Source organism: Solanum verrucosum, unplaced genomic scaffold, assembly GCF_900185275.1.
Source record: "Solanum verrucosum unplaced genomic scaffold, falcon-dt-bn FXZP01000093.1, whole genome shotgun sequence".
In the NCBI taxonomy this organism is placed as follows: Eukaryota; Viridiplantae; Streptophyta; class Magnoliopsida; order Solanales; family Solanaceae; genus Solanum; species Solanum verrucosum.
The window spans coordinates 1,530,549-1,555,424 of record NW_026020065.1 but is presented as its reverse complement, the minus strand read 5'-3'; the positions used below and the strand labels follow the sequence as shown (position 1 = coordinate 1,555,424).

At 33.2% G+C, this 24,876-nt stretch overlaps 4 protein-coding genes across 4 annotated transcripts; 2 read left to right on the top strand and 2 right to left on the bottom strand.

The window, feature by feature from the left end:
• Positions 1 to 6,919: 6,919 nt before the first annotated feature.
• Positions 6,920 to 7,980, bottom strand: LOC125823602 (F-box/kelch-repeat protein At3g06240-like). The gene is made up of 2 exons (XM_049502950.1): positions 7,299 to 7,980; positions 6,920 to 7,197 (listed from the first exon to the last, which is right to left on the bottom strand). The coding sequence occupies exons 1-2, from the start codon at positions 7,978 to 7,980 to the stop codon at positions 6,920 to 6,922; spliced, it is 960 nt and encodes a 319-aa protein (XP_049358907.1).
• Positions 7,981 to 11,324: 3,344 nt separating this feature from the next.
• LOC125823780 (uncharacterized) lies at positions 11,325 to 15,383 on the top strand. The gene is made up of 4 exons (XM_049503167.1): positions 11,325 to 12,163; positions 12,282 to 12,383; positions 12,873 to 12,999; positions 14,710 to 15,383. Exons 1-4 carry the CDS (start codon positions 11,945 to 11,947, stop codon positions 14,925 to 14,927), a joined length of 666 nt encoding a protein of 221 aa, XP_049359124.1. The 5' UTR covers positions 11,325 to 11,944; the 3' UTR covers positions 14,928 to 15,383.
• An 840-nt stretch (positions 15,384 to 16,223) lies between these two features.
• LOC125823775 (uncharacterized) lies at positions 16,224 to 18,451 on the top strand. The gene is made up of 4 exons (XM_049503159.1): positions 16,224 to 17,314; positions 17,481 to 17,688; positions 17,785 to 17,914; positions 18,028 to 18,451. The coding sequence occupies exons 1-4, from the start codon at positions 16,434 to 16,436 to the stop codon at positions 18,270 to 18,272; spliced, it is 1,464 nt and encodes a 487-aa protein (XP_049359116.1). The 5' UTR covers positions 16,224 to 16,433; the 3' UTR covers positions 18,273 to 18,451.
• A 2,933-nt stretch (positions 18,452 to 21,384) lies between these two features.
• On the bottom strand, positions 21,385 to 22,194 carry LOC125823782 (protein DMP2-like). The gene has a single exon (XM_049503169.1). It carries the CDS (start codon positions 22,133 to 22,135, stop codon positions 21,611 to 21,613), a length of 525 nt encoding a protein of 174 aa, XP_049359126.1. The 5' UTR covers positions 22,136 to 22,194; the 3' UTR covers positions 21,385 to 21,610.
• Between the last annotated feature and the right edge of the window lie 2,682 nt (positions 22,195 to 24,876).

The window sequence follows — 24,876 nt, the reverse complement described above, 5'->3', positions numbered from 1 at the left end:
ACATCCCTATACAGCTCAGTCTGTAGCTAAGGTTTTCATGGATGTCATAGTCAGACTTCATGGTCTACCCGATAATATCACTAGTGACAGGGATGCTGTGTTTCTCAGTACATTTTGGCAGGAATTATTTTCAATACAAAGTGTTCAGTTGAATCTATCTTCAGCATATCATCCCCAAAGTGATGGTCAAACTGAAGTTCTTAATAGGTGCTTGGAGACTTATCTGAGATGTTTTTGTGCGGAAGATGCTAAAGGGTGGTATGATTGCCTACCGATGGCAGAGTTTTGGTACAATACTTGCCATCACTCTGCTATTGAGTTAACTCCTTATGAAGTACTTTATGGCAGACCGCCTCCATTGCATTTACCTTACCTGCCAAGGGAGTCCTCATCTGTTGAGGTGGATAATACACTCATCAATAGAGAACTGAAACTACAATTGTTGAGGCATCATTTGATACGCGCTCAGTTGAGGATGAAACAACAAGCTGATAAACATAGAAGTGACAGAAGTTTTTCAGTTGGTGATTGGGTATACTTCAAGGTCAGGCCTTACAGACAAGTGACTATATCCGAGACTCCTCATCACAAGCTCGCTGCTAAATACTATGGCCCATTCCAGATTATTAGAAAGGTTGGTCCAGTAGCATATACTTTGCTCTTTCCAGATTCTGTGAAGATTCATCCAACAGTACATGTGTCCCTCTTAAAGAAGTGTTATGAAGTTCCTTCCCTGGTTACCTATCCACCAACCACTGATTTAGCAAATCCCCATTGTTCAGACCCTGAAGCCATATTGCAGCGAAGGATGGTTAAGAAGGGTAATAAGGCAGTGACGCAAGTCTTGGTGAAGTGGAAAGATTTGTCGGCAGATGCTGCTACTTGGGAGTATTCGAACATCCTTAAGACCAGATTTCCATCATTTGATCCTTGAGGACAAGGATCTCTTTGAGGGGGGAGTACTGTTAGTAGATTTCCAGATTAAATGAGTCAGCAAAGCAGTTATACATTTTAGCGGGAAAAACAGTTACGAATAGTACACAGTCAGGAATTTAGTTAGCTTCAGGAAATCAGTTAGTAACAGATTTAGCTCAATCTCTTTCATTGTATGCAACTATAAATACTTGTACAAGTCATTGTAAAGATATGAATAGATACATGTTGTTTGTCTACACTCAATCTTCTTCAATCATTTCTTCTCTTCCATAATCTGTGGTTATTTTCTCGAAACCTCTCCGATAGGATCCTGAAATAGCCTTTGAATCCTCGAGTTGTAATTAACTCCTGCAATTCAGCTATCACCAACGTTTTGTTTCACCATTATTCTGAACTCTTTTCCATTTACATATGAAAAAATAGGGAGAGTATCAAAAGATAAAGACTGAAATGGAATGAGTAACCCTAATTAAAAGATTACAGTTATAAATAACTCAAGGAGAAGAAACCAAAAATCAAATAGAGAATTTCACCCCAAAAAGTAAATATATACGCCACACTGCTGGCTTCCATCCACAACCATTTATTTCAAAAATCAATAAAATACATCCTCTGCTACTCCTACTATAATTCTCACAAGGTAACTAACAAAAATGCATTAGAAAATATGAATATAACATAGAGCTCAATCAAATTAAACTAAATTAGAAGTTGCATCACCCTCAATTTGTCCAAAAAAAAAATCTATTTATTGAAACTCGTCCTCTTACAAACCTGAATTAAGTCATACTAATTACAATTTAGAGTACTTTTTTTTTGCTTTAAAATCATTATTATTCCTTCTCGTGACCAACAAAAAGAGAAGGTGCTACTACAAGTACTATCAAGAATATTAAAGGATCACGAAAAGCTATGTCTTTAATTTTTTGGTAGAATAAGAAGCTCAGAAGCTATCTTGTGTTCAAAATACACCCAATAAAAACCAATAAATCAACAGATCACTCAAAAGATGTTACCAACTATACCAAAATTCATATATCCCTCTGAAATATAAGATAATTTAAGTTACTGTCATTTAATATTATCCGGGTGACAATATTTATTGGGGTGGTAATTATGTCCGAAAGAAGAGAGAATTTACTTTTATTAAACATCACCATAGAACATGTAAATTACCTATCATATCCAATTGAGTCTTTTTAATTTATAAGGAACATGAAGCTAACCTGCGAACTTGAGGGGAGAAGTTTTTATTACCACAAAACACCTACAATATGAAAATTCATCTTTTTTTATTGCAGCACTCGTGTCAGGGTCAATAAACTTTTAAAGGGATAGGGCACAAGTAGACAAAGCGAGAGAAAAACATAAAACATCAACTCCGTTGCATGCACCATCAATAGAGAAATCACAAACATCCAACACTAGAAGTGGGAAATACAAAAACCCAGCAACCCAATCAAATATGAGAAAAATAACATTATATATTTAAATATGAAAAAGATAAAAGATTATACATTTTCAATATATAGAACAACACAATTTTAAAAAAAAAGAAAACTATCAAAAATTAAACAACACTCGAATGAAAAAAATTCTGCATCAACAATCGCGATAAAAAACTACAGAAAAACATAAAAATTAAAGAATTTGTCGGAAGAAGAGGGAATGATTAATACCCAACAAACAAAGATTATAAACAAAGTTTAATTAAGATTTTTTTTGTAAAATAAGCTCCACAAAACTAATATATTAAACTTTATGCGTCTATTATAACAATCAAGAGGATTTTAACTTTTTTTTCTATGCTATCCTCAATATTAACTAACTGTTAATACTAGTCAAATTTATAATTTCAAAATATCATTAATAAAATTAGGTAAAATAAAATACACCTCTAACTAAAAATAAATTAAGCAGTGCTTCTTTTTAATTTATTTCTCTGATTTTGATTTATATAAAATTTAAGCAAAAAAAATTTAACTGGGCATTTTAAATTAAAAATATATCAAAATGTTTATTAATCTTTTAAATATGTCATGTGAAAAATTAGTTAAAAAATTATCAAAAAATGAAAAGAAACCTTCTTTTCAAAATGAATTAAAAAGGAAAAGAAAACAAATAAATTAGAACGAATAGAGTAGTAACTATGAACATGGATAAATACAAGCTTTTCATTTTATTTATATATCTTGAGTACAAAGTTTTATGAAGTGGGTGAGACTTTTGAATTTTAATGTGAGATGTTAAAGAAAGATATAAAAAAAGTGATTTTTGTAAAAAGAAAATAAATCAACTCAAAAAGTAGAAAATATAATTGAACGTAATTAATACTCCCTTTAGTCCATATTAAGTAAATTTATGTGTAAAAGAGTGTAATTCTAATTCTTGACAAAAGTTCTATCAAGAAACTTTTATTGTTGACTTGAGAGATTTGGTGAAAGTTGGGCTTCTAGAAAACTTATAATTGTCATTCTTATCAATTGAAGACACATACATGCAAAAAAATTATTTTATTGAAAGAAGTCGACAATTATAAACTTTTTAGCAAACCAGCTTTCTCCTAATCTCTCATATCATCACTATCTTCCTTGAAAACGGATAAATATCAAAATACATTGAATTGAATATTTAACTACAAAAGCTTCTTCTTTCCTACTCTCTTTTATTTCCTTTCTCTCCACTTAGGAACTATTTATAGCGAAACAAACCTCACATTGATCGCACAACACACATGTTTGTTGTCCAAAAGACCTCACATTGATCGCACAACATATATTTTTATTGTCCAAAAGACCTCACGCTGGACGTGTATTATGGGGTCCAGTGCTTTGTATTTATCATCAATGAAAAATTCAAAACTCACGAGGGACGTGCATAGGGGCCTTAACCCATTGTTTTACAGTTTTAACCAACATTTTTGGAGATTCAAGTTTTGACTATTTTTTCACTTCCAACCACTCTCATATTGCACCAAATTCTTACGTTACATGTTCAATATGAAATATTCAAAATCGAGTCATAACCGATAATTCAATCACAAATTTATCTTATGAACTTATTGATATAGGGATATTGGATTAACAAATTAAAATTTTATAATTGACGATTTATCGATGTGATGATGAATTACTCAGTTTTCTTATCGGATAAACCACAAGAATTATCATATTTATATTTTTCCAATATATTTATTAGTTTATACCCCCTCCGGGTTCTAATTTTTTTTTCTTGTTAATGTTGCATATAGATTTGGTTTGTTCTTGTTGGAGACAAATCTCATGATATGTTTTAAGGGAAAATTGTGCATTATAGTAAATTATTAATTCAAAATAAATGCCATAGCTATATTGTCATTTAATTCTAATTTGTAGCAAACACATTGTCATTCTCGCCTCTCTCACCTAAATCTCACTCGACACTCTCAATTCTCTTTCTCGCCTCTCTCACTTTTATACAAACACAAATGTGTATAAATTGTGTTTGTGTTTGTATAAAGCGAGAGAGATTGTATATACAAATACATATTTCTCCGTCCTATACACTTATAATTATACGAATATAAATCTTCCCCTGTCCGATTCTCTTTTGCCTTTCTCTCTCGCTTTATACAAACACAAATTATACAAATACAATGTACAATTTGTGTTTGTTTAAAGAGAGAGAGATTTGATATACAAATACAAATGTTTTAACTTGATTCAATTGTATATAAATTCAAATTTTACGCAGATATACAAATACAATTGATACATATGCATAGTAATTACATATATAAAATTATCTAACCAATATACATATACAATTCGCCTATCTCCACTATCTTCCCTCTCTCGCTCGCCTCTCTCTTCTCTCTCCTAATCTCGCTCATCTCTCTTGCCTAACACAAAGAACATATGCATATACAAACACAATTTTCATAGACACAAGCGATTTATACAAATCGATGTGATTTATACAAATTAAATGCTTTGTTTGCTATGGTACGCAAACAACAAACCTGTAGATATAGAGCGCTAATATAATTTTATATTTGCTATTCCTAAAATTTAGTCTATATTTAATGGAAAATAAAAAGAGACATGAGTTAATTAAAGCAATGCTAGGTATTTTCTTCTTGTGATTTTAATTGAAGAAAAAGAATAATACAACAATAGTATTTAAGATGCAAGTTGGTGTTATAATTAGTCTATACATCACTTGATAATTGCTAATTTGATATCATACCAACCGGTTCTTATTGGTTCGCTAATTGATTAATACATTTTAAAATTGATATCCAGTATATTAAATCGTTAAACATAATTATCCATCTAATCTATCCAATAAACAACCCTGCTTCTAATCATCTCTACATTGTCGTACGGATCCTAGACACCTCAAATTTACCTCAATAACAATTTTTCTAAAACAGAACATAGCCCAAATTAAATTCATAAACTTACGAAATTTTACATAGGCTTTCTTTATCACTTCATTAAAGTTTAGATTCAATTCAAATAAATATTGAAAATTATTAAATTTTACGGATTGAGCACTGAGAAGAAAGTACTCTTACAAGGAGACAACCAAAACTAATCCAGAAGCAATATAGTTTAAAGAGATCCTTCACATGTGTGTCTTGTTTAATATTTGAAATAACAAACAGAATTTGAAAGCACTTGAGAAGAAAGTACTCTTACAAGCAGGGCCGACTCAATAAGATTGGGGGCCTGAAGCAAAATTTGAGGGAGGGGCCCTAATATTTTATTTTTTCATCATATATACTTTTATTTAAAATCTATTTTTTTAGTTTTTTTAGATGCGAAATCATTAGTTACTGTTTTATAATCGATTTGCTTTAATAATTGCTTTTCAATTGATAATATAGCTAATTCATTCGATCTCTCTTGAGACATCGTTGATCTTAAATAAGATTTAATCAATTTTAGTTTTGAAAAACTTTTTTCGACTGAGGTAACGGTTAGAGAAACTGTTAACATTATTCCATAAGCAATATGTGTATTTGGAAAAGAATCAAGTCTTTTATTTGATTGTGTATTTTCGTTAGATCATTATCTTCTACATATATTATTTCTCTTAACACTTTCAATTCAAAAAATAAATCTAAACCATCAATAGCAGAATAACTATTACTCCATCCGTTTAAAAAAGAATGACCTCCTTTCCTTTTTAGTCTTTTAAGAAAAGAATGACCTCTTTCCTTTTTGGTAACATTTTAATTTCAGTTTTCCACGTGACATGTTTAAGCCACAAGATTGAAGGACAATTTAGTACATTTGACATAATTTTAATTTAGGACCACAAGATTCAAAAGTCTTCTTTATTTTCTAAAACTTCGTGCCAAGTCAAATCATGTCACTCTTTTTTAAACGGAGGGAGTATGTGTTAAAGTTCAAGGTTAAGACAGTGTTTTTAAAATTCTCATCATCTAGTAATATCAATTTACAAACTAAATAAGAAACAAAAAATATTTTCATATGCTTCAATTGGTTCAAATCTATTTTGAAGTGAAAAAAAATAGATTGATCTACTATATATATATAAACTAATCAACTCTAGTTTCAAGGGATTTTGTGATTTCGTTATCAATATTTTTATCAAATTGTTTCTTACAAAATTCGGGTTCTATATTCATTTCATATGCAATTTCCTTAGTAGAAATCATAGCACTCATAGTACATATAATTTTTTTTTAAAATAACATTCATAAGTAATTTTTTTTTTAAAAATGGGCCCCCAAAAATATGGGGCCCCAAGCGATTGCTTTAGTGGCCTAGGGGTTAAGACGGCACTGCTTACAAGTTATTTGTCACTCGATTGTTTTGATACGAGCAACTTTTTGGCGTCCTCTGTCCCTTGGGTTGAAAAAGGGCAAACTAGGCTTTCAAGGTAGAATTGTGCATATCAACCGTCATGACAGTTAGTAACATCTGAATATCTGAATGAGTCATCATTTAAATTGTATATCATGGAAGTTGCTCTAAACCGACAATATTTCACCTTTATTTGACATGAAAAAGGTTGGATACCATTCGGGATCATTTGGATACCTGATGGTAAACATCTTTATCCAACATTCTTTCACTCCATACTCCTTCATAACCCAAGCACCTAAATGAGTTGTTTTATAATCACAAAAGACAGAAAGATGACTTCCCAACTTTCCCACAAGCAATTCAGTCTCTCCTTCTCCGTAGGAGGGCTTCTCCACCTTTTCCCATTTCTCATTAGCTAAATCAAAAGCAATAATGTTTCTACCTTTACCCATATTAGGATCAGGATCAGAAATAGAACTATCCCCCAATGAAGCTTCCCATCCACAAAAGAGCCTTCATAAATTAATCTATCCCCACAATAACCAACACTTTTTTTGTTAGAGAATGTCTCGTCACAATAATCAACACTAGTCCAAGAATCACTCTTTAGACTATATGCTTTGACCTCAATGTCATCTGAACCGCGAACAATATAATTATAAGAAATAATCACTACCTTATAATCATCATGGAGCTCATTATATCCAAAACCATATGCGCGTTCATATTTTTTCAATCTAGGTCTAAAAAGTGGCAAATTCTTGTGCTTTCTAGTTGTTGAATTCCATAAAAGGGAATATTCTAAACCATCATGGGCAAGATAAACCAATCCATTGCCAGAACCCTTAACATAGAGCCAATACCTGTCGTTTTCAATGGAAAAATCCAATTCAAGAGCCACGGTAACAGAGTCATAAAATAAAGATTTAAGAGGACATTCTTTGTAATTCCATTTCTTTCCACCAATATCCAAAAAAATTACATGGTGGGTGTCTTCCGTATTCTTGTTATTAGCAGATAAACTAAGATCAGTCTTGATAAATACAGGATTAGAGATTAAAGCAAGCCAAGATTGTGAAACATACCTGAATTTCAAGAGGGATTTCACTGGAAGCCTCAAGAGAATTTCAGTGATGAGTTCTAGTGGCAATAAAGGAATTGTCAAGATCGAATCTTGCATTGAATTTGATGGAACTTGAATAGCATCGGAGACTTCAAATTCCATTTGTGTTTCACTTTGAAGGGTTACTCGTCTCAAAAAATAAAACAACCATTTATATCCTGCTTAGAAATGTAGGATGAGATTGCGGTAGATTTTTGTGATCTAATGTTTTTTTTTTAATTTCAAATATATGGAGAGTTTTGGATATCCAATTGTTTTTTCTTATTTATTTTTATATATCTAATCCCATCCGTCCCTATAGGTTTTTTTCCGGCTTTCAACTATACTATTCCCTCTATCTCAAATAATTCATTATGATTTCTTAAAATAGTTTTCTCAAATTATTTTTCATTTTAAAAGTTTAAGACCAGATTTTTTTTTATATATTTTATTCTTAGTAGTATTTACTTTGAAACTACAAACACCTCAAATATGGAGAGATGGTACAAATAAAGTAAATATTTAATGAAGAGAGTATATCTTAAGACATTAATATGACTAAAAAAGTCAAAAACAAAACATTCTGGGATTGTTTTTTAATGATGAAGTAAAATATTCTGGGATTGTTATAAGAATTGAACTAAATATAGCATATTAAATGTATTTCTATGCACGCAGATTGTAATTGATCAAGACCAGTGTTATCAAAGGCGCGCTTAAGCCCTGAAGCGAGGTTCAAAATGTGTTGAGCGCTTTGCCTCGCTTAATGTGCACTTTAGTGTCATCATCAAGGTTCTAAGACATAATTTTCCTTGCCAATGAACCTCTTCCGATGAGACATCACTAAACAATTGATATTCACTTTACCAATGAACCTTAGAGCTTTTTTGTGATTTTTGCTTTTGATAACACCGATCAAGAATATTCTCTATGGTGTACAAATTTCCCAATATGTGGCAAACAAAATTAGCATTAGTAGTCTACTTGCCTTGTTTAAGCAAAAAAGACAAGCTCTATATCAATAACAACTACATTTATGACATGACAAAGGTGCTTAACTTCCATTTAAAGCAAAAGTTGACTTATCTAATAGACGGTACAACTTCAAGTGGTATATGTTTTCTATTATAACATATGTAAAGACTAAAGTTAAGAAAAGTCACAAGCAATTCTCCAGCCAATCACAACATAATCAGTGTAATCTCGCAAGTGGTGTCTGGAGGATAAGATGTAAGCATACCTTATCCCTACCTTTGTGTGCGGTAGAGAGGTTGTTCCCGGTAGATCCTTGACACAATGATGAATTACCAAAACAGGCACTCATTGTCAATCACATGATCATATTATGCTGCCAAAATGGAGCAGTAAGGTGATTTACATAGCATGAAACCATGACCGTCTCTAACTCTGGGAGATACAACTAGCACGAATCCCCCCCCCCCCCCCCAACCCTTTGGTTGTTTCTCTCTCTTGCTTCCTCAATTGAATGGCTCACAACATATGCAAATCAACAAATAGAACCAAAGTATAAGTGAATGCAAGTCTGTCAAACTATAAGAAAAATTCTACAACGATTAACTATCTTTCCTATCAGTGACTTAGGTCAAAATTCTAAAATATCACAATACATAGTTGTTGATAGCATGACATATAGAGATAAGAGGCGTCAACATTTATAGACGAAAAGGATTAAATAAATCAATGAAGTGGGTTGAGAACCATAAGGCCTCAGGTTCAAATCTCAACAAAGTAGACAAACACACTAAGTGATTTCTTCTCATTTGTCCTAGCCTTGATGGACACAGGTACCTGGTACATGAGATTTTTTATAATCACGCGAAGCGCGGCCTATTTCACTAGTAAGAAACAAAAGAAGATTATTTAGGTTGATGATACATTACAATTAGTTCCTGAATAGACATGATTATTTATTATGCTGAAATATGGTTTCCTTTAATAAGGTAAATTATCGTATTAGTGTTGGGGAAATCCCCATAAGTATATCAAACGGTAGACAAACCTAGCCACATTGGGTTCTCTATAATGCAAGAATGTGGTTATGGAAAGCTAACAGAAGAACAGTGCATAAGAGCACATAATAACTTTGACTCAAGAAATAACTTGACCTCCATAAACACTATATACATAGCACAGGGTGCGGCCTAGTGATCAATGAAGTGGGTTGAGAACCATGAGGTCTTAGGTTCAAATACTAATAGAGACAACACAAACACTAGGTGGTTCTTTCTCATCTGTCCTAGCCTTGATAGACAAAGTTACCTAGTACAAGCTGTTGGCGAGAGGTAACAGGTATCTAGTGGAATTAGTTGAGGTGCACGAAAGTTGACCGGGGCACCGTGATAATCCCAAAAAACAAACAAACTATATGCACAAGAAAATATACATCTAGATATTAGCAGCAAGGAGAACACCAGAACTAGTCCAGATTAAAAATAATTTAAACATATCCTTCGCATGCGTGTCTATTCTATATTTGAAATAACAAACAAAATTTGAAAGAACTTGAGAAGAAAGTACTCTTAAAAATTATTTGTTACTTGGTTGTTTTGATATGAGCTTTTTCCGCATTTCTTTTGTTGATTTCTTTGTCACTTCAGTTAAAAAAGAACAAACTAGGCTGTCAACATAGATTTTCGCGCCATGAAAGTCATCACAGTTAATAACATATGGATATCTGAATGTGTCATCTTTTGAATTGTATATTATGGAAATTGATCCCGACACCGCCAATATTTCACCTTTATTTGACATGAAAAAAGGTGGATATAAAACTTGATAAATTGAATACGTATGGTAAACTTCTTTATCCAAGACTCTTTAACCCCGTACTCATTCATAACCCAAACAGTTCTCTTATAATCAATAAAGACACAAAGATCACTTCCCAACATTCCCAGACATGTACAAATCAGACTCTTCTACTCCATAGGAGGGCTTCTCCATTGTTTCCCATTTCTCATTAGCTAAATCAAAATAGCTAATGCCCATACACACAAAAGTGAAATAAGGACCAACTGTAATAGTATCCCAATGAAACTTCCCATTTGCAGACAAACCTGAACCACTTGACATTATTTTTCTAAAAGAGCATGAAGTATTTAATATATCCCCATAATAGTCAACACTACTTCAGGAATCACTTTTTAGACTATATATTTTAATCTCAATGTCATTTGAACCACATGGTTATTATAAAAGATACCCACTACCTTATAATCGTCACAGAGCTCATCATATCCAAAACTATATATGGCAAGTTTGTACTTCCAACTAAGTTCAATATCAAGCAAATTCTTGTGCATTCTAGTTGTTGAATTCCATAAAAGCAAATATTGGGTATTATGGGCAAGGAAAATCAATCCATTGCAAGAACCCAAAGTGCTGACATTTTTACCGACCTTTTTAAAGGGATAATCAAAGTCACGAGCCAAAAAATAAAGACCTCAGAAGATATTCTTTGAAAGTCCACTTAGCTCTCCTACGACCCTTAGGACCCAAAAAATAAGCATATGGTGGGTGTCTTCCTTGTTATTAGCTGATAAACTAACATGGGTCTTGATAAATTCAGGGTAGAGATTAAATAAAGCCAAGATTTTGAAACTGGCCTGAATTTCAAGAGGGATTTCACCGGAAGCTCAAGAGGATTTCGGTAACGAGCACTGGTGGCAGAATAGGGATTGTCAAGATCCAATCTTGCATTGAATTTGATGGAAATTGAGCTTGTTTTGTGCGATCGGAGGCTTCAGAATCCATTTTGGTTGCAGAAATTTCGAGTTCCATTGTTGTGAAAACCCCAAGTTTACTGATATTCTTTAACAGAGTATTATAAAACTATAAGGGTAAAATCTTACTACTTGAAACTTTGGGGATGCTTAATGTAATTTAATAAAAGTTAGCGTCCATAGTCCTACATAATTACATATACTGGGCCAGAAACCTCCGTCGGCCCAATTCACTTGCCGGTCAAACCCCGCCGTCAAAGATTTTTCATTCAGCCGAGCACGGCGGCGACGGGCAGTAACCAGCTCAGTGGGTGGTATTTTTCCGGCGGGAATATAGCGAAGAGATGGAAAATGAGAAGAAACTAGAGAGTTTCGTGCTGGTACATAACATAGCAAAGAGACACAACGTCGGAACCTTAGCTCGTAGCGCCACCGCGTTCGGCGTCTCGGAGATGATACTCGTCGGCCGTAGAGATTTCAACGCTTTCGGTAGCCACGGCTCCACTTCTCACGTCCGTTTCCGCCACTTCCACTCCCTTGCTGATGCTCAAACCTTCCTCAAGGTATTCAAAAGTTCCAAAACCGAAATTCTTTTACTTACTTTTGTAAGTGTTGGATTTGTAATATACAGAATTACTTGAGGCTGATCATTTATGGTTGCTTATGAATTTTACTGAACAGGAAAGAGATTGTGATATATGTGGAGTTGAAATTACAGAAAACGCGGTTGCAGTAAATGAGCATCCTTTTAAGAGAAGTACTGCTTTCCTGCTGGGCAATGAGGTTAGAATAATAATATGTTTCGGCTTCTTTTTGTTTTAAATTTTGAGATGATCCATATTAGATACATATGAACTAATTGGGAATTAGGACTTATCTGTTATTACGGTTAGGCTAAGTCGGATTAGAGACATTAATCTCAATTTTCTTTATAAGAAAAAATATTTTTTTAAGTAGAAATGTATCTTAATAGAGCAGAATGGTTAGTGAGGATTCATATAGCCCGTCCATCTCGTTTGGGATTGAGGTGTGGTTCATTGATGCTAAATGTGAGATGCTCTTTCCTCAACCGAAATATCTTATATAAGAACTCTATTAGCGATTTCTGGAAGTTTTGCTTAGAGGTGTTATCAATTACTTGTTCTTTATTATGGGTGGGAAATATTACTGATTTCTTGATGGTTTGTGAATGTCATTTGTTCTGAACAACAAATGTTAGGGTAGGATAACGATTGGCCTATTGACCATAATATGAATAAATTGGTGTTGTAGGGTACTGGACTTTCTGCAAAAGAGTGTGAGATATGTGATTTCTTTGTATATATTCCACAATATGGGTGTGGTACTGCTTCATTGAATGTGACTGTTGCTGCTTCCATTGTTCTGCATCAATTTGGAGGTAATTTTTATTGATAATCACTACTGCTTTTATCTTATTTGTTCTATTCTGTTTTTGGTGACTTTTTCCATGCTGCTTACTGGACAGAAACATTTTGTGTCTTATACCTGATAATGTTAGCTTTATTGCTCTATCGTTCTAGAAGTAGGACCAGATCTTTATATGTGACTTCTTCCTACATCTAGTGCTTTACCTTTTGCTAATACTACTTGTGAAATAAGAAATAGCTAAATCAGGTTCTTGTTCTCTTTTTTTTTTTGGATTACGTGGTGCTCGGGCCAGCTTGCACTTCTCATTCTATTTCTTAAATATAAATATATGGTAAACCCCACCATGAAACTCTTCTATCTAGGAGCCAACAGTGTCATTTTTCAGTTTGCTCTCCGCCTCTCCATTGGTGACTCGAACCCCCCTACCTCACAGTTGGAAGTGGAGAGTCCTTACCTCTAGACTATCCCTTCCTTGTTGTGTAGTTATGCTCAGCGTACTTGTTCTGTTGTACATTGAATTTCCTTCATACGACTAGATATTGCTCTTACCTTCTCCATTCATACCGAAATTATCAAGATCTCTAGCCTTTGTGTTCATGTGGTGGAAGTGTTGCTGCTTTGACATTGACATTTTTTAAGAGTGTTTTGCTGTTTGCTTTTCCTTAGTATTAAAATAAATTGGTATGGTATTTGTAGAGCCGAAAATCGAAAATACCTAACCAAAATGTTTCAAAAACATACCAAACCGAATGGTGAACTCCCCTAGGTCATATGTGTAATTACTGATCGGCAGTAGAGCAAGAAAGTTTCACTTTGATTAGTTGGTTTTCCAGCACCATAGTGTTGCCAACAAACTGTTTTTGCTTCAAATAATCTCGAGGATTTCACGGCCAAAGGAAGGTAGAGGACTAGAGGCTGCTAGCGTGCTAAGCACTTATTCTTGTACTTCAATAAGGAAATTTTTTCTTTTGGTATGATACATGAAAATGTGGAATAGCTATCTGGATTGCTGGATCAACGAGAGGCTGTATCTCCTAAATTTCTTACTTGAATAGCTCAGTAATTTGAGAGGATAACCTTTTTAAAAATATACCTAGCTTTTTCAATGCTAAAACTAATAGCTTCTTTGCTCTAGTCTCTTTTATCAAAATAAAACATAGTTTAAGAAGACTGTGGCTCTTGTATGCTTCAGCACTCGTACTTTGATGCTTGAATAGTTGTGCAGCTATGACAAATGGAGGGCCTTTTTGACGCTAAAATGCCAAGAAATGGAGAAACAAATCTTCTTTTCAAAGCAGTACAATTAAGTATAATCTTTTTCTCTGATACAACACTGGAACTTAACTGTAAGCTTTAAACCCTCAATTGAGTGTCAATCAACTCTGCCATTCTTATGGTCTGTGAATGTCCTGCTGGTGATCATTTGCTGTTAGATCAGTGCAATCTTGCCAATCCAATGGCTACTGAGATGACTGTACCATGTGTAGCTGTAATGAAATTGAAGTCACTGACAGCTGCTGTTGAGAGCTAAATTTTACACCATTTTAATGGCTCTGGTTTTAATGTTATCATTTGGTATATCTGGTCTAGTTCTCTATTTGTTGTATGCCACTTGTATATGTGATTTTCCCCCCCAACATTTGAATACACTTATTACCTTATATGATCATGTAGTTTTAGCTATATTGTGGACTGAAATTTAAAATGTAAATCTTCTCAGTTTGGGCTGGATTCTCTGAGAGAACACGTGAAGGGAACAAGTTCATTGTGGCTGAAAGACCTTTTAAACAGGCAAAGAAAAATTACTGCATGGAATCATCTGAATCTGTTGCTGAGGAGCGAAGACTGAAGAGGGAAAATCTTTCAAATGGGTTCTTTGAAGATGCTGGAAAGGAGGAATCACCTTCAAATCTTTTAGATACCTTGTTTGATGACTAGTGCCAGGGAGAAGAGAAAACTACCGATATTATGCGTCCTTCAGCCTCATCCTCAAAGTTGTGCTGATTTACTTAGATAGAAACAAAGCAAATCAAATGGGGATTTAAGTTATTGATGGAATGAACTGTGGAAGAGTTGGAATTAGGAACCCTAAGCAGTCGCGCTAAACAGCCACCACCATGGAGTAGCATTTTCACACGATCTTTGTATTTGCAAGTTCAGTAAGGGATTTCATGTTTAGCATGTTCAGTCTTCTGTTTGAGATATCAAACTGCTAATACTACATATAATTAGATCAGACATGGCATGTGCCATTGTTTTGTCAAGGATGAATCATGTTTGTTGTACCCTTGACCTCGGTTTTGTCATTTCTTAAATATAATGTAATTTCAGACTAGCAAATGATTGCAGTTGTAGCTTTTGTATAGTGTTACTCAGCAAATGATTGTAGGTGTACATAAGGTCTATCCTATCTTCTCTTGTTTCCCCTAATCAGTGTTCTACTCACACATATTGCCAAAAGTGTTAGGTAGCGCCTGGAAGTTGAGGCTTGATTGGCTCACCTCCACATTTCCACCCCCTATTTCACTTTAGTGTAGTAGGCCAGAATGTAGAACTTTTGATAGTATCAAAGCACGGAAATGCCCAACATAAATGCTGTCATGAGTTGTATTTGCATCTGCCAGACGAGAATTGATCACTCTGTCCTGTACAACAACAACATACCTAGTATAATTCCACAAGTGGGTTTGTGGAGGATACAATGTACACAGACCTTACCTTTACTTTTTGGGTAGAGAGTGTTTCCAAATTGATTACTCTGTTCTGTAAAAACTTAAAATGACTTGTAAAAGTTATTTCAAAAAGCCTATTTATATCATAAGCCTATTCCACCTTTATCTTCCAAATATTGGACTAGCTGGTGCGTGTGTCATGTGGCACCTTAACTCTATATCTTATTTTAAAAAGAGATACTAAACTTTATGTCACAAGACAAACAAACTGCTCCATTGTTGGATAACTTCTTGGTTTTAGACCTCTTTCCATTGACTAATGTGGGAAAAGCTGAAGTAAATGAAGGTCATATATCTATTATAATGTATCAATCAAGAATAGAAAAAACTGAGGATTTGTTTATCTTTACAGTTGTTTAAGTTTTCAAGAGAAAGAAAGTCTTTGTTCACAGGTATGAGTTAGGTATTGTTTGTTGTCACAAGACAAGAAGCTCAACCATTATATGCCACCAATGTCAAATATTCAAACCCCACCTCATTTCTTGGAGCAGTTGGGATGTGTTTTTGTCTCTTTATCTACTTTTCACTTGCCCTACTCAGACTTTCACCAGTAAGACACAATATCCTTTTCAATGACAAGTAGTATAAATGTGGTATCAATCCTAGTATCACTTTCATACCTTCAATCAAGGCTTAGTTTAAGAAATTTGACTAACATCAAACTCATTAATATCCATCTAGTTTAGCTAAAACTTAGTTGCAGAGAACTTCCATGCAGTCAACAGAGGTTCCAGTGCAGCTTTCATGCAGAAAACAGTTTTCCTGCATGTTTCATTTCTTCAGACGGAGAATTCACCGGCTTTGCTCGAGGATGCGATGGCTGATGTGGCGTCATCCAAGGACTAAGGTGGTGATCAAGAGGTTTGGGAAGCTGAGTTCAAGAGGAAGTCATGGTCAGCTCAAAGAAAAACTAAGTTTCAAATCATCATCAACTCATCCAAATGGACAGAGTAGAACTATTCGACTAGCCTCCTTCAATGCTGCATTGTTTTCCCTTGCACCTGCTGTGCCTAAGCCTGAAAAATCATCCGTCTTTTCTCATGATGATGACAATGATGACAGTTTTAAATTTCAAAACCAGGTAAAGTCCAAGAATAATCGTCCTAAGAGCATATTGAAGCATTCCCCTCTTCATCCTATATTAACAAATGGAGCAAAACCAAAGCAAAAAGTTTCTATCAACCTTCCTGAGAATGAGATTTCATTAGCTCAGAATAGGGTACTTGGAATCTTGGAAGATGATTCCACCAAGATTTTGAGTTTAAACAACAACAGCCTAGGCCCTGTGAGGTCTCCGATATGCTTCCCCGCGATGGCTAATTGGATGATTAATGATTACGGAGGGTGCTGCTTGAGTGGAACAAGGACCATTCTTGATGTGCTGAAAGAAGTGGATGCTGATATATTGGCTTTACAAGATGTGAAGGCTGAGGAAGAGAAAGATATGAGCCCTTTATCTGATTTAGCTCGTGCTCTTGGGATGAACTATGTGTTTGCTGAAAGCTGGGCTCCTGAATTTGGTAATGCTATTTTATCCAAATGGCCTATTAAGAAATGGAGAATCCAGAAAATCTATGATGATAAAGATTTCAGGTGTCTCCTTCTGTTAACACTTATGTTGACTATATCTATGTTCATAGAATCATATGCTCTTTGTTATCTAAACGTTTAAGCTATTAGAAATAGAAACACTACTATTTGGCAAAGCTTTTAACTTGAAAATTGCTCCTTATATAACTGGTGTTTTGGTTTGATGCAGAAATGTGCTTAAGACTACGGTTGATGTACCCCGGATGGGAGAGTTGAACTTCTGTTGCACTCAACTTGATCATTTAGATGAGAATTGGAGAATGAAGCAAATAAATGCAATAATACAATCAAATGACAGTCCTCATATTTTAGCAGGAGGCATAAATTCTCTTGAAGCCTCAGATTACTCATTAGAGAGATGGAATGATATCGTAAAGGTAAGAAGAAAACCGAGTCTTATAAGTACAACTTTTTCTTGGATTAGTAGTATCCTTTTTTATCAATTTCTTGATCACACAATGTCATGATGGCAGTATTATGAGGAGATAGGAAAACCAACTCCAAGAGTTGAAGTAATGAATTTCTTGAAACAGAAAGAGTACAATGATGCAAAAGAGTTTGCAGGGGAATGTGAATCAGTTGTTATCATTGCTAAAGGCCAAAGTATGAATCTTTATCTCAAAATTTCCTATGAAATCTCTCCCAATCTTACTTGTAACCATTATATGAGTTGCTAACAACATTTCTCAATCATGTTCTTTGTCATTTTGACACAGATGTGCAAGGAACATGTAAATATGGAACTCGAGTTGATTATATTTTGGGATCGCAAGGCCTTCCTTATGCATTTGTACCTGGATCATACTCGGTTTTTTCATCTAAAGGCACGTCCGATCACCATATAGTTAAGGTGGACATCATGAAAGCAGCAAGCAGAGGTAGGAAGAATAGTAGGAAACAGAAGAAAGTGAAACAGAAAGTTGAGAGGATGACAAGTTCTTGTTCTTCAAGAGGGATTTGACAAGTGAGCAATTAGCAACTATATATGGTTATTACTTGTTAGTTCATTTTCTTCCTTGTGGTGGTGTATACATTATTTTGTTTCCTTTCTTTGTGACTAATTATAACACTTCTATTACATGTAGAGTTTAAAATAGTGAGGGAAAGTCATGATATTGCAGATGTAAGTTATCTCTTTTTTATTTTTATATATGACAAGGGAAACCCGCAGTCGCTACTCTTTGGGTGCGCACAGGGTAAAGCCCCCGCTCCTATGCAATAGCTCGCAAACCACATAGGAGAGGTAACTCGCACTAGGCAAGCCTCGTACGACGAGCTCGACCCAGAAGGCAAACCCCTTGCTTTCGCTGGCAAGGGGTTTCAAACTTGAGACCTCCAACATGGAAGTCCCAAGTACAAACCACTGGATTATCTCTTTTTTGTTGGAACTAGTTACCATTTTTATTGAATCATCAAAATTCTCCTCATAATAAGTTCCTCCTTTAAATAGTTTTCTAGCTCTTAATTCAATAATTGGCTAAAAGTGTTTAAATCTATTGTTTGCAGAATATCTAATTGGCTTTAAAATACAAGTCATTTGGTACTCAACTATAGTTTGCAATTGAACGAATATTATTAGTCCAACATATGGTGATTAGAACTGACAATTTTGAGCCCATATTCACAATATCAATCAATTTAATCCATATTTTATTGAGTTAGATAACTTATATTTTAATTGGGTAAATATGAGCTTCACCCAATTTTCAACCCATAAAAATATAGAAAAAATAGACAAATTTCATAAAGTATACTAATATAGATGCTAATCACTTGATAGTTTCAATAATTACATATCTTATCGAGTTATTACATATCAGGATTCAGAAGCTAATTAGATCAATATCTGACGTGATGTTAAACATCATCTTCCAATTCTTTGCTTTACTCTTTAAAATTTCTGGGGCATGAGAAAGAAATGTCCACAACAGCATTATTTTACACGTAATAAACCAATTAATTTTGAATCCTTTAGAAACTCTAATTTAAGATGATACAATTTGAAGAATGATTACATTCAAATATTAGTCTAAAATTTAATTATTTTTTCTTCGGTGTCTATTATCCACATTGGAGTCCTACTAGATCTGAATTCATGCCGGAAAGTCTCATATTGGGGATAAAACACTCCCAAACAATCCCAACTCCGTGCTCAAGGAAATTCGAACCTAAGACCTCTTAGATAAGAATGAAGATATACTTACCAATCCACTACCACCCTTGTTGGTAAATATTAGTCTATAATTAATCGTTGGTGCAACTACCGGAAAAAAACTTGTTGGAATACGTACAAGTAATGTGGTGTGGTTCCTAAAAATTAAAATTGTGTGACGCTTGCACTTAATTAGATCATGCTGATGCTACAAAATGTTTACTAAAGTCAGAAAATTGTTACACAGATATTTCAACAACTAGAAAGTAGTTCTCAAGGTTTACGCTCTCTATTATTTCATAATATATCGTATTATATTGTGTCGCACTGTATCATTTTAATAGATACAACGTTTAGGTAGATTGTATATTTTTCTGTCGTTACATAACGTTAGACATCATCAATTTGAAGAATAAACCTATAAGAAAAATAGGATATGGGGTAGAACTACTGGGAGCGGCTCTAATAAATCGATGGCCTAAAGTCAAATCCGAATGGAGGCCTTAAATTCGAATATATATTTTTTATAAAGTTTATTATAGCCAATTATTTAATTTTTCTTGAGACATAGTATTCATAATTTGTCGAACTTCTATTACTTCTTTGCTCTTTTATGAATTTTTTTTATTTTCTGCAAGTAATACTTGATATTTTTTCAAAAAAATACTTATGACCTATTATTATTATTTTAAATGAGGTTCCTCAAATTTTGGGGCTAATAAGAATAAAATAAGCTGAGAAGAAAAAAATATGATCATATCAAATTAATCGTTACAAATGAAATTTTCTGTTATTAGCTAATGATGGATTTAATTAGGAATCTGAGTATATATGTCATGATGATATTATGATTATATATGTCACTTTAATTACGGGGAAGCAAAGCAATAGCTTACTCTTGCTTCCAGGTATCTCTATTCCCATTTCAATAACATATACTACCTTCTAAAGAAATTTAATACTATACTCCCTCGTTCATTTTTACTTGTGATATTTTGTTGTTCGAGAATCAAATCGTATAGATTTTGATCAATATTTTAAGATATAAATATTTTTTTTCATCATATTAATATGAGAAGGATTGCAATTTTAGTTTAAAATTTGAATAATAAATTAATTAAATTCAGTTTAGATTCGAAGATCAGTCAAATTAACTCTCATAAAATGAAATATGACAAATAAAAGTGAACGAGGAAAATACAAATTAGAAAGAATAAGCTAAGTATTGGGAAGCTGCTGAATTAGATGTTCTGATTTATTTTGGTTTTCATGCTTCCTTCATAAATTTTACTAACAGAATTTAATTTATACTTGAGCAATGCTAAAATTCATTATTCATACGTGACAAATTATGGAAATATACATGTTTTATACGAATACGTAATATTAAAATCTAAGTTTATATCAACATTACTATAAGAACGTGATATTGAAAAGTTATATGAAAGAAGGAATTATGATCATGTTGAAATTACGAACTTCTTTATTGAGTTGTACCTTGTACTCGATCTTATATATATGTGCATAAGCTTATCGTTAATTATTACTTGATCCCAATACTAAATATAGTTATTTCGATGGTACTTTGTTAGTTAGTTAGTAGAGAGGTAGTTAGTTCGTTAAAGTGAGCTTAATCTTTAAGCTACTTTCTCTGTTTTATATTACTTAACCCCAATACTAAATATAGTTGTTTCGACTTACTTGTTCAATTTATGACATCAAAAATAACTAAATAAAAATTAGTTTTCCCTTTTTTTTATCTTTAGTATTAAATAACTACATAAAAATAGTCAAATTTAGAGTTTCAAAACATCATTAATAAAATCAATTTAGTAAAACACACTTCAAATGTGATGTAATGATGTTTGCTAGAATATAGCACGATTGAACATTAAAAAAAATAATAAACAACTCAAAACACTTCCAAGATCATAAGCTCATTGTATAACCAACAAAGTAATAAATTTAAAACCCCAAATCTTATAATATTATTCATTTCTTGTGATTTACATCATATACACACCTTAGTATAAAATAAAATAAATCAACCAAAAAAAAAAAACCTTTCTCAAAACACAAAACTCAATCAAATCATTAGTATAAAATATTTTAAACTCAAGATAACTCCATTTTAGTTATCTTGACTATTAGTTGGAAGGGTACCCTATACCATGACGTTTATTAGGAAACACCATAAACACAACACTAGAAATTGCACCAACAACCGGTGGCAACACCATAATCAACATCTTTTCCGTCGATTCGAACGTCGGAAAGAAACAATCCACCGTATTTCTGTCCAAAATAGTCACAACACCAAAAACAACTATGGTAAAAAATGCATGCACAAAGTCACCTACACTAATTTTGTATGAACTTGTGTCCATCGATTTAGATGTTGGCCAAAGCCCCTTCATTGTGGCTATGCCATAATGGGTCGTGCCCTCGTTATCGGTGTAGCTATCGGTGAAACAAGAAAATCCACAAGATAAACCACAAAGGGCAATGAGGATGCCTGATAGGTACTTGTTGATGATAGTGCAATGACCATTGTTTGTGAGAATAGGGTTTAGGAATTGGTATATGAAGACTGTTCCTGTTGGGAGGAGTCTTATGAGATTGCCTAGGCCATTTAAGGTCTTGTCCTTCAAGGTATAGCTAGGTTTTGCCATTTCCTAGGAGAGCGAGCAAGCTACAAGCACTTACTCTTATCAAAATGAAAAGCAGCAAGCGGAACTTGAACTTGAAAAAAGCTGAGTTGAAAATGAAAAGCAGCAAGCGAAACTTGAACTTGAAAAAGCTGAGTTGTTTATTGTTTTGTAATTGTGGGGATTATGTTTTTGGGAAGTGGCATGGATTTTGTAGAATTTATAGATGGAGAGAGTGAGTTGTTGCTTCTAAGTAACATATATTATATTAGTTTGAGCTTTGAATATAAGTAGTAGAATTTGTTTATTTTGCTTTTTAATCATTGGGAGATGGACAAAGCTTCAAGTAATGCAAATGATAGTGGAGTTATGAATATCCTTAGATTATTTTATGAGTTTAAAATTTTGTTATCTTACACGTAAAAAAGACTACAAGTAAGAGTTCATTAAATTGGGATTAGTAATTTGAAAAAATAATAATTAATTAACGTCTTTCTATGAAGATTTAGAAAGGAGAAAAATAAGGAGTTTTAATTTGTTCGCGATCAAGGAATGTCGTACCTCGTGAACATTTAGAAAAGAAAAAAATATAGAAGTTTGTACCATAAATGAAAATTAGGGGATATCGTACTCTATGAAGATTTAGAAAGAAGAAAAATAGGAAATTGTGTTCCGGGGGGAATGTCGTACCTTGTGAAAATTTAGAAAAGATAAATATAAGATATTTTGCCCCCTAAATAGAAATTAACTAAGGAATCTCATATCCTGTAAACATTTAGAAATGAGAAAAATAGGGAGTTTTGTTCCTTAGAAATAACAATTAGGAGATATCGTATCCTATGAAGATTTAAAAAGGAGAAAAATAAAAATAAAAATAAAAAGTTGTGCCCTAAATGAAATTTAAGGGATGTTACGCCCTATGAAGATTTATTAAGGAGATAAATAAAGGAATTTTGTTCCCTAAATAGCAATTAGAGGTTATGGTGCCCTGTTAATTAAGAATGGAAATGACCCATCAAAAGGGTTCCAACGATATATGTCCATATTACTAAGATTTAAAATCCTAAAAGATCTCTTCAAAATAGAAAAGGGGGAAACGGAATTTTATTTGAAAAACATAATTCTCAGGTGACAAGGAGTTTGTGGGTGAAAACTCAACCAAAATCGAGTGAGAATTGAGTCTCAAATTTCAATTTGGAGGAAAAATTCCCTCTTTTGAAAATAAAATTGGTAGGAAATGATTGAAAATTGAGTTAGGAACTTACCCACATGAATTCCCTCAAGAAATATCTCCCAAAATCTCTCTCCTGAGCTTTCAAGTAGGGGTGTGCATTCGGTTTTTCGGTTTGGATTTTTTGGTTTTTGGTTTTGAAGAAGTGTAACCCAATCCGAACCAAAATAAATTTGGTTTGATTTGGTTTTTCTCTTTTTGGTTTGGATTTTTTCGGTTTGATTAATCGTTTATATCAATAATTAGAAACATAACAAAGTTATATTTGCAATTTTAATAAAATATATATATATATATAATATTGAATTTCTTAAATATACTTTTTAATATAAATCACAAGTAAAACGTAAAACACAATACTTAAAATTATATCAATTATAGATGTCCAAACATTAAAAAAAAAAACTAAATCATAATGAAAATAACTAAAAAGGGACAAAAGTGGTTAACTCCAACTTAATTTTTTATCTCTCTCTCTCTCTCTCTATATATATATATATATATATATGTATATATAATTCAGTTTTCTCGGTTTTTCAATTTTCATTTTTCTAAATCCGAAACCAAACCAAAAAACCAAACAAAGTAAATTATAAATCCAAAACCAAACCAAAAATCCAAATTAGAATTCAGTTTGATTTGATTTGGTTTTTCGATTTAATCCAAATAGTGCACACCCCTACTTTCAAGTGTTGAAATTAGGAAGAATTCTCGTGATAAACATAGTTACCAACGAAATAACGGGTCAAGAAAAGCATCAATTGTAAGAAAACTTGATTTGACCCTTTCATTCGGAAATCTTTACACATAATTCAATAGTTAAATCGATCATAAAACATGTTTCAGAGCCAATGAAATCATTGAATTTCTAAAAGAAGATATTTTACTCAAAATTACACCTTGAGACTTCTTTTAGAAATTAAATTTACTGCTAATTCTACACAATATAATCTCAAAACCCGAACTAATACACCATACTAACCTAGACTCAACGTTCCCTAACCAATAAAATTGACAGAATAACCATTCGAACTAATACACCTCATAATTTGATAACAAATGAAATGTGTCTCAATTCCAGATGTATCTTGTTCAAGACATTACATGTATCTCATAGTAATACTTTCATCTTATATAAATTGTTTGCTTACACCTAACCAATACAAGAAAAAAATAGTTGTCTCCCTTTGAGAAAATAACAAATCTAGGTGCGAAGCGTGGACAACATAGTCACAGGAAGTGATCTACCACCTCGACTAATGAAATGCACAAACAAATGTGGAGAATTTTAATGCAAAAGGAGATGAATTTCATCAATAAAGATTTATATTTTACAACTATTAATCATATATTTGCTTAGTGTTATATTGAACCAAAAAAATGGAGACACTCAAATAAAATCAAACGTTTCATCATACTGAGGGGGTCAAGGTTCACAACTGGTTTAACATTTTCATGAGGTGGTGGAGCAACTATTTGAATTGCAACTAGATTTGATTATTATTGTGTAATTCCTTGTTCCATCACAACTTTA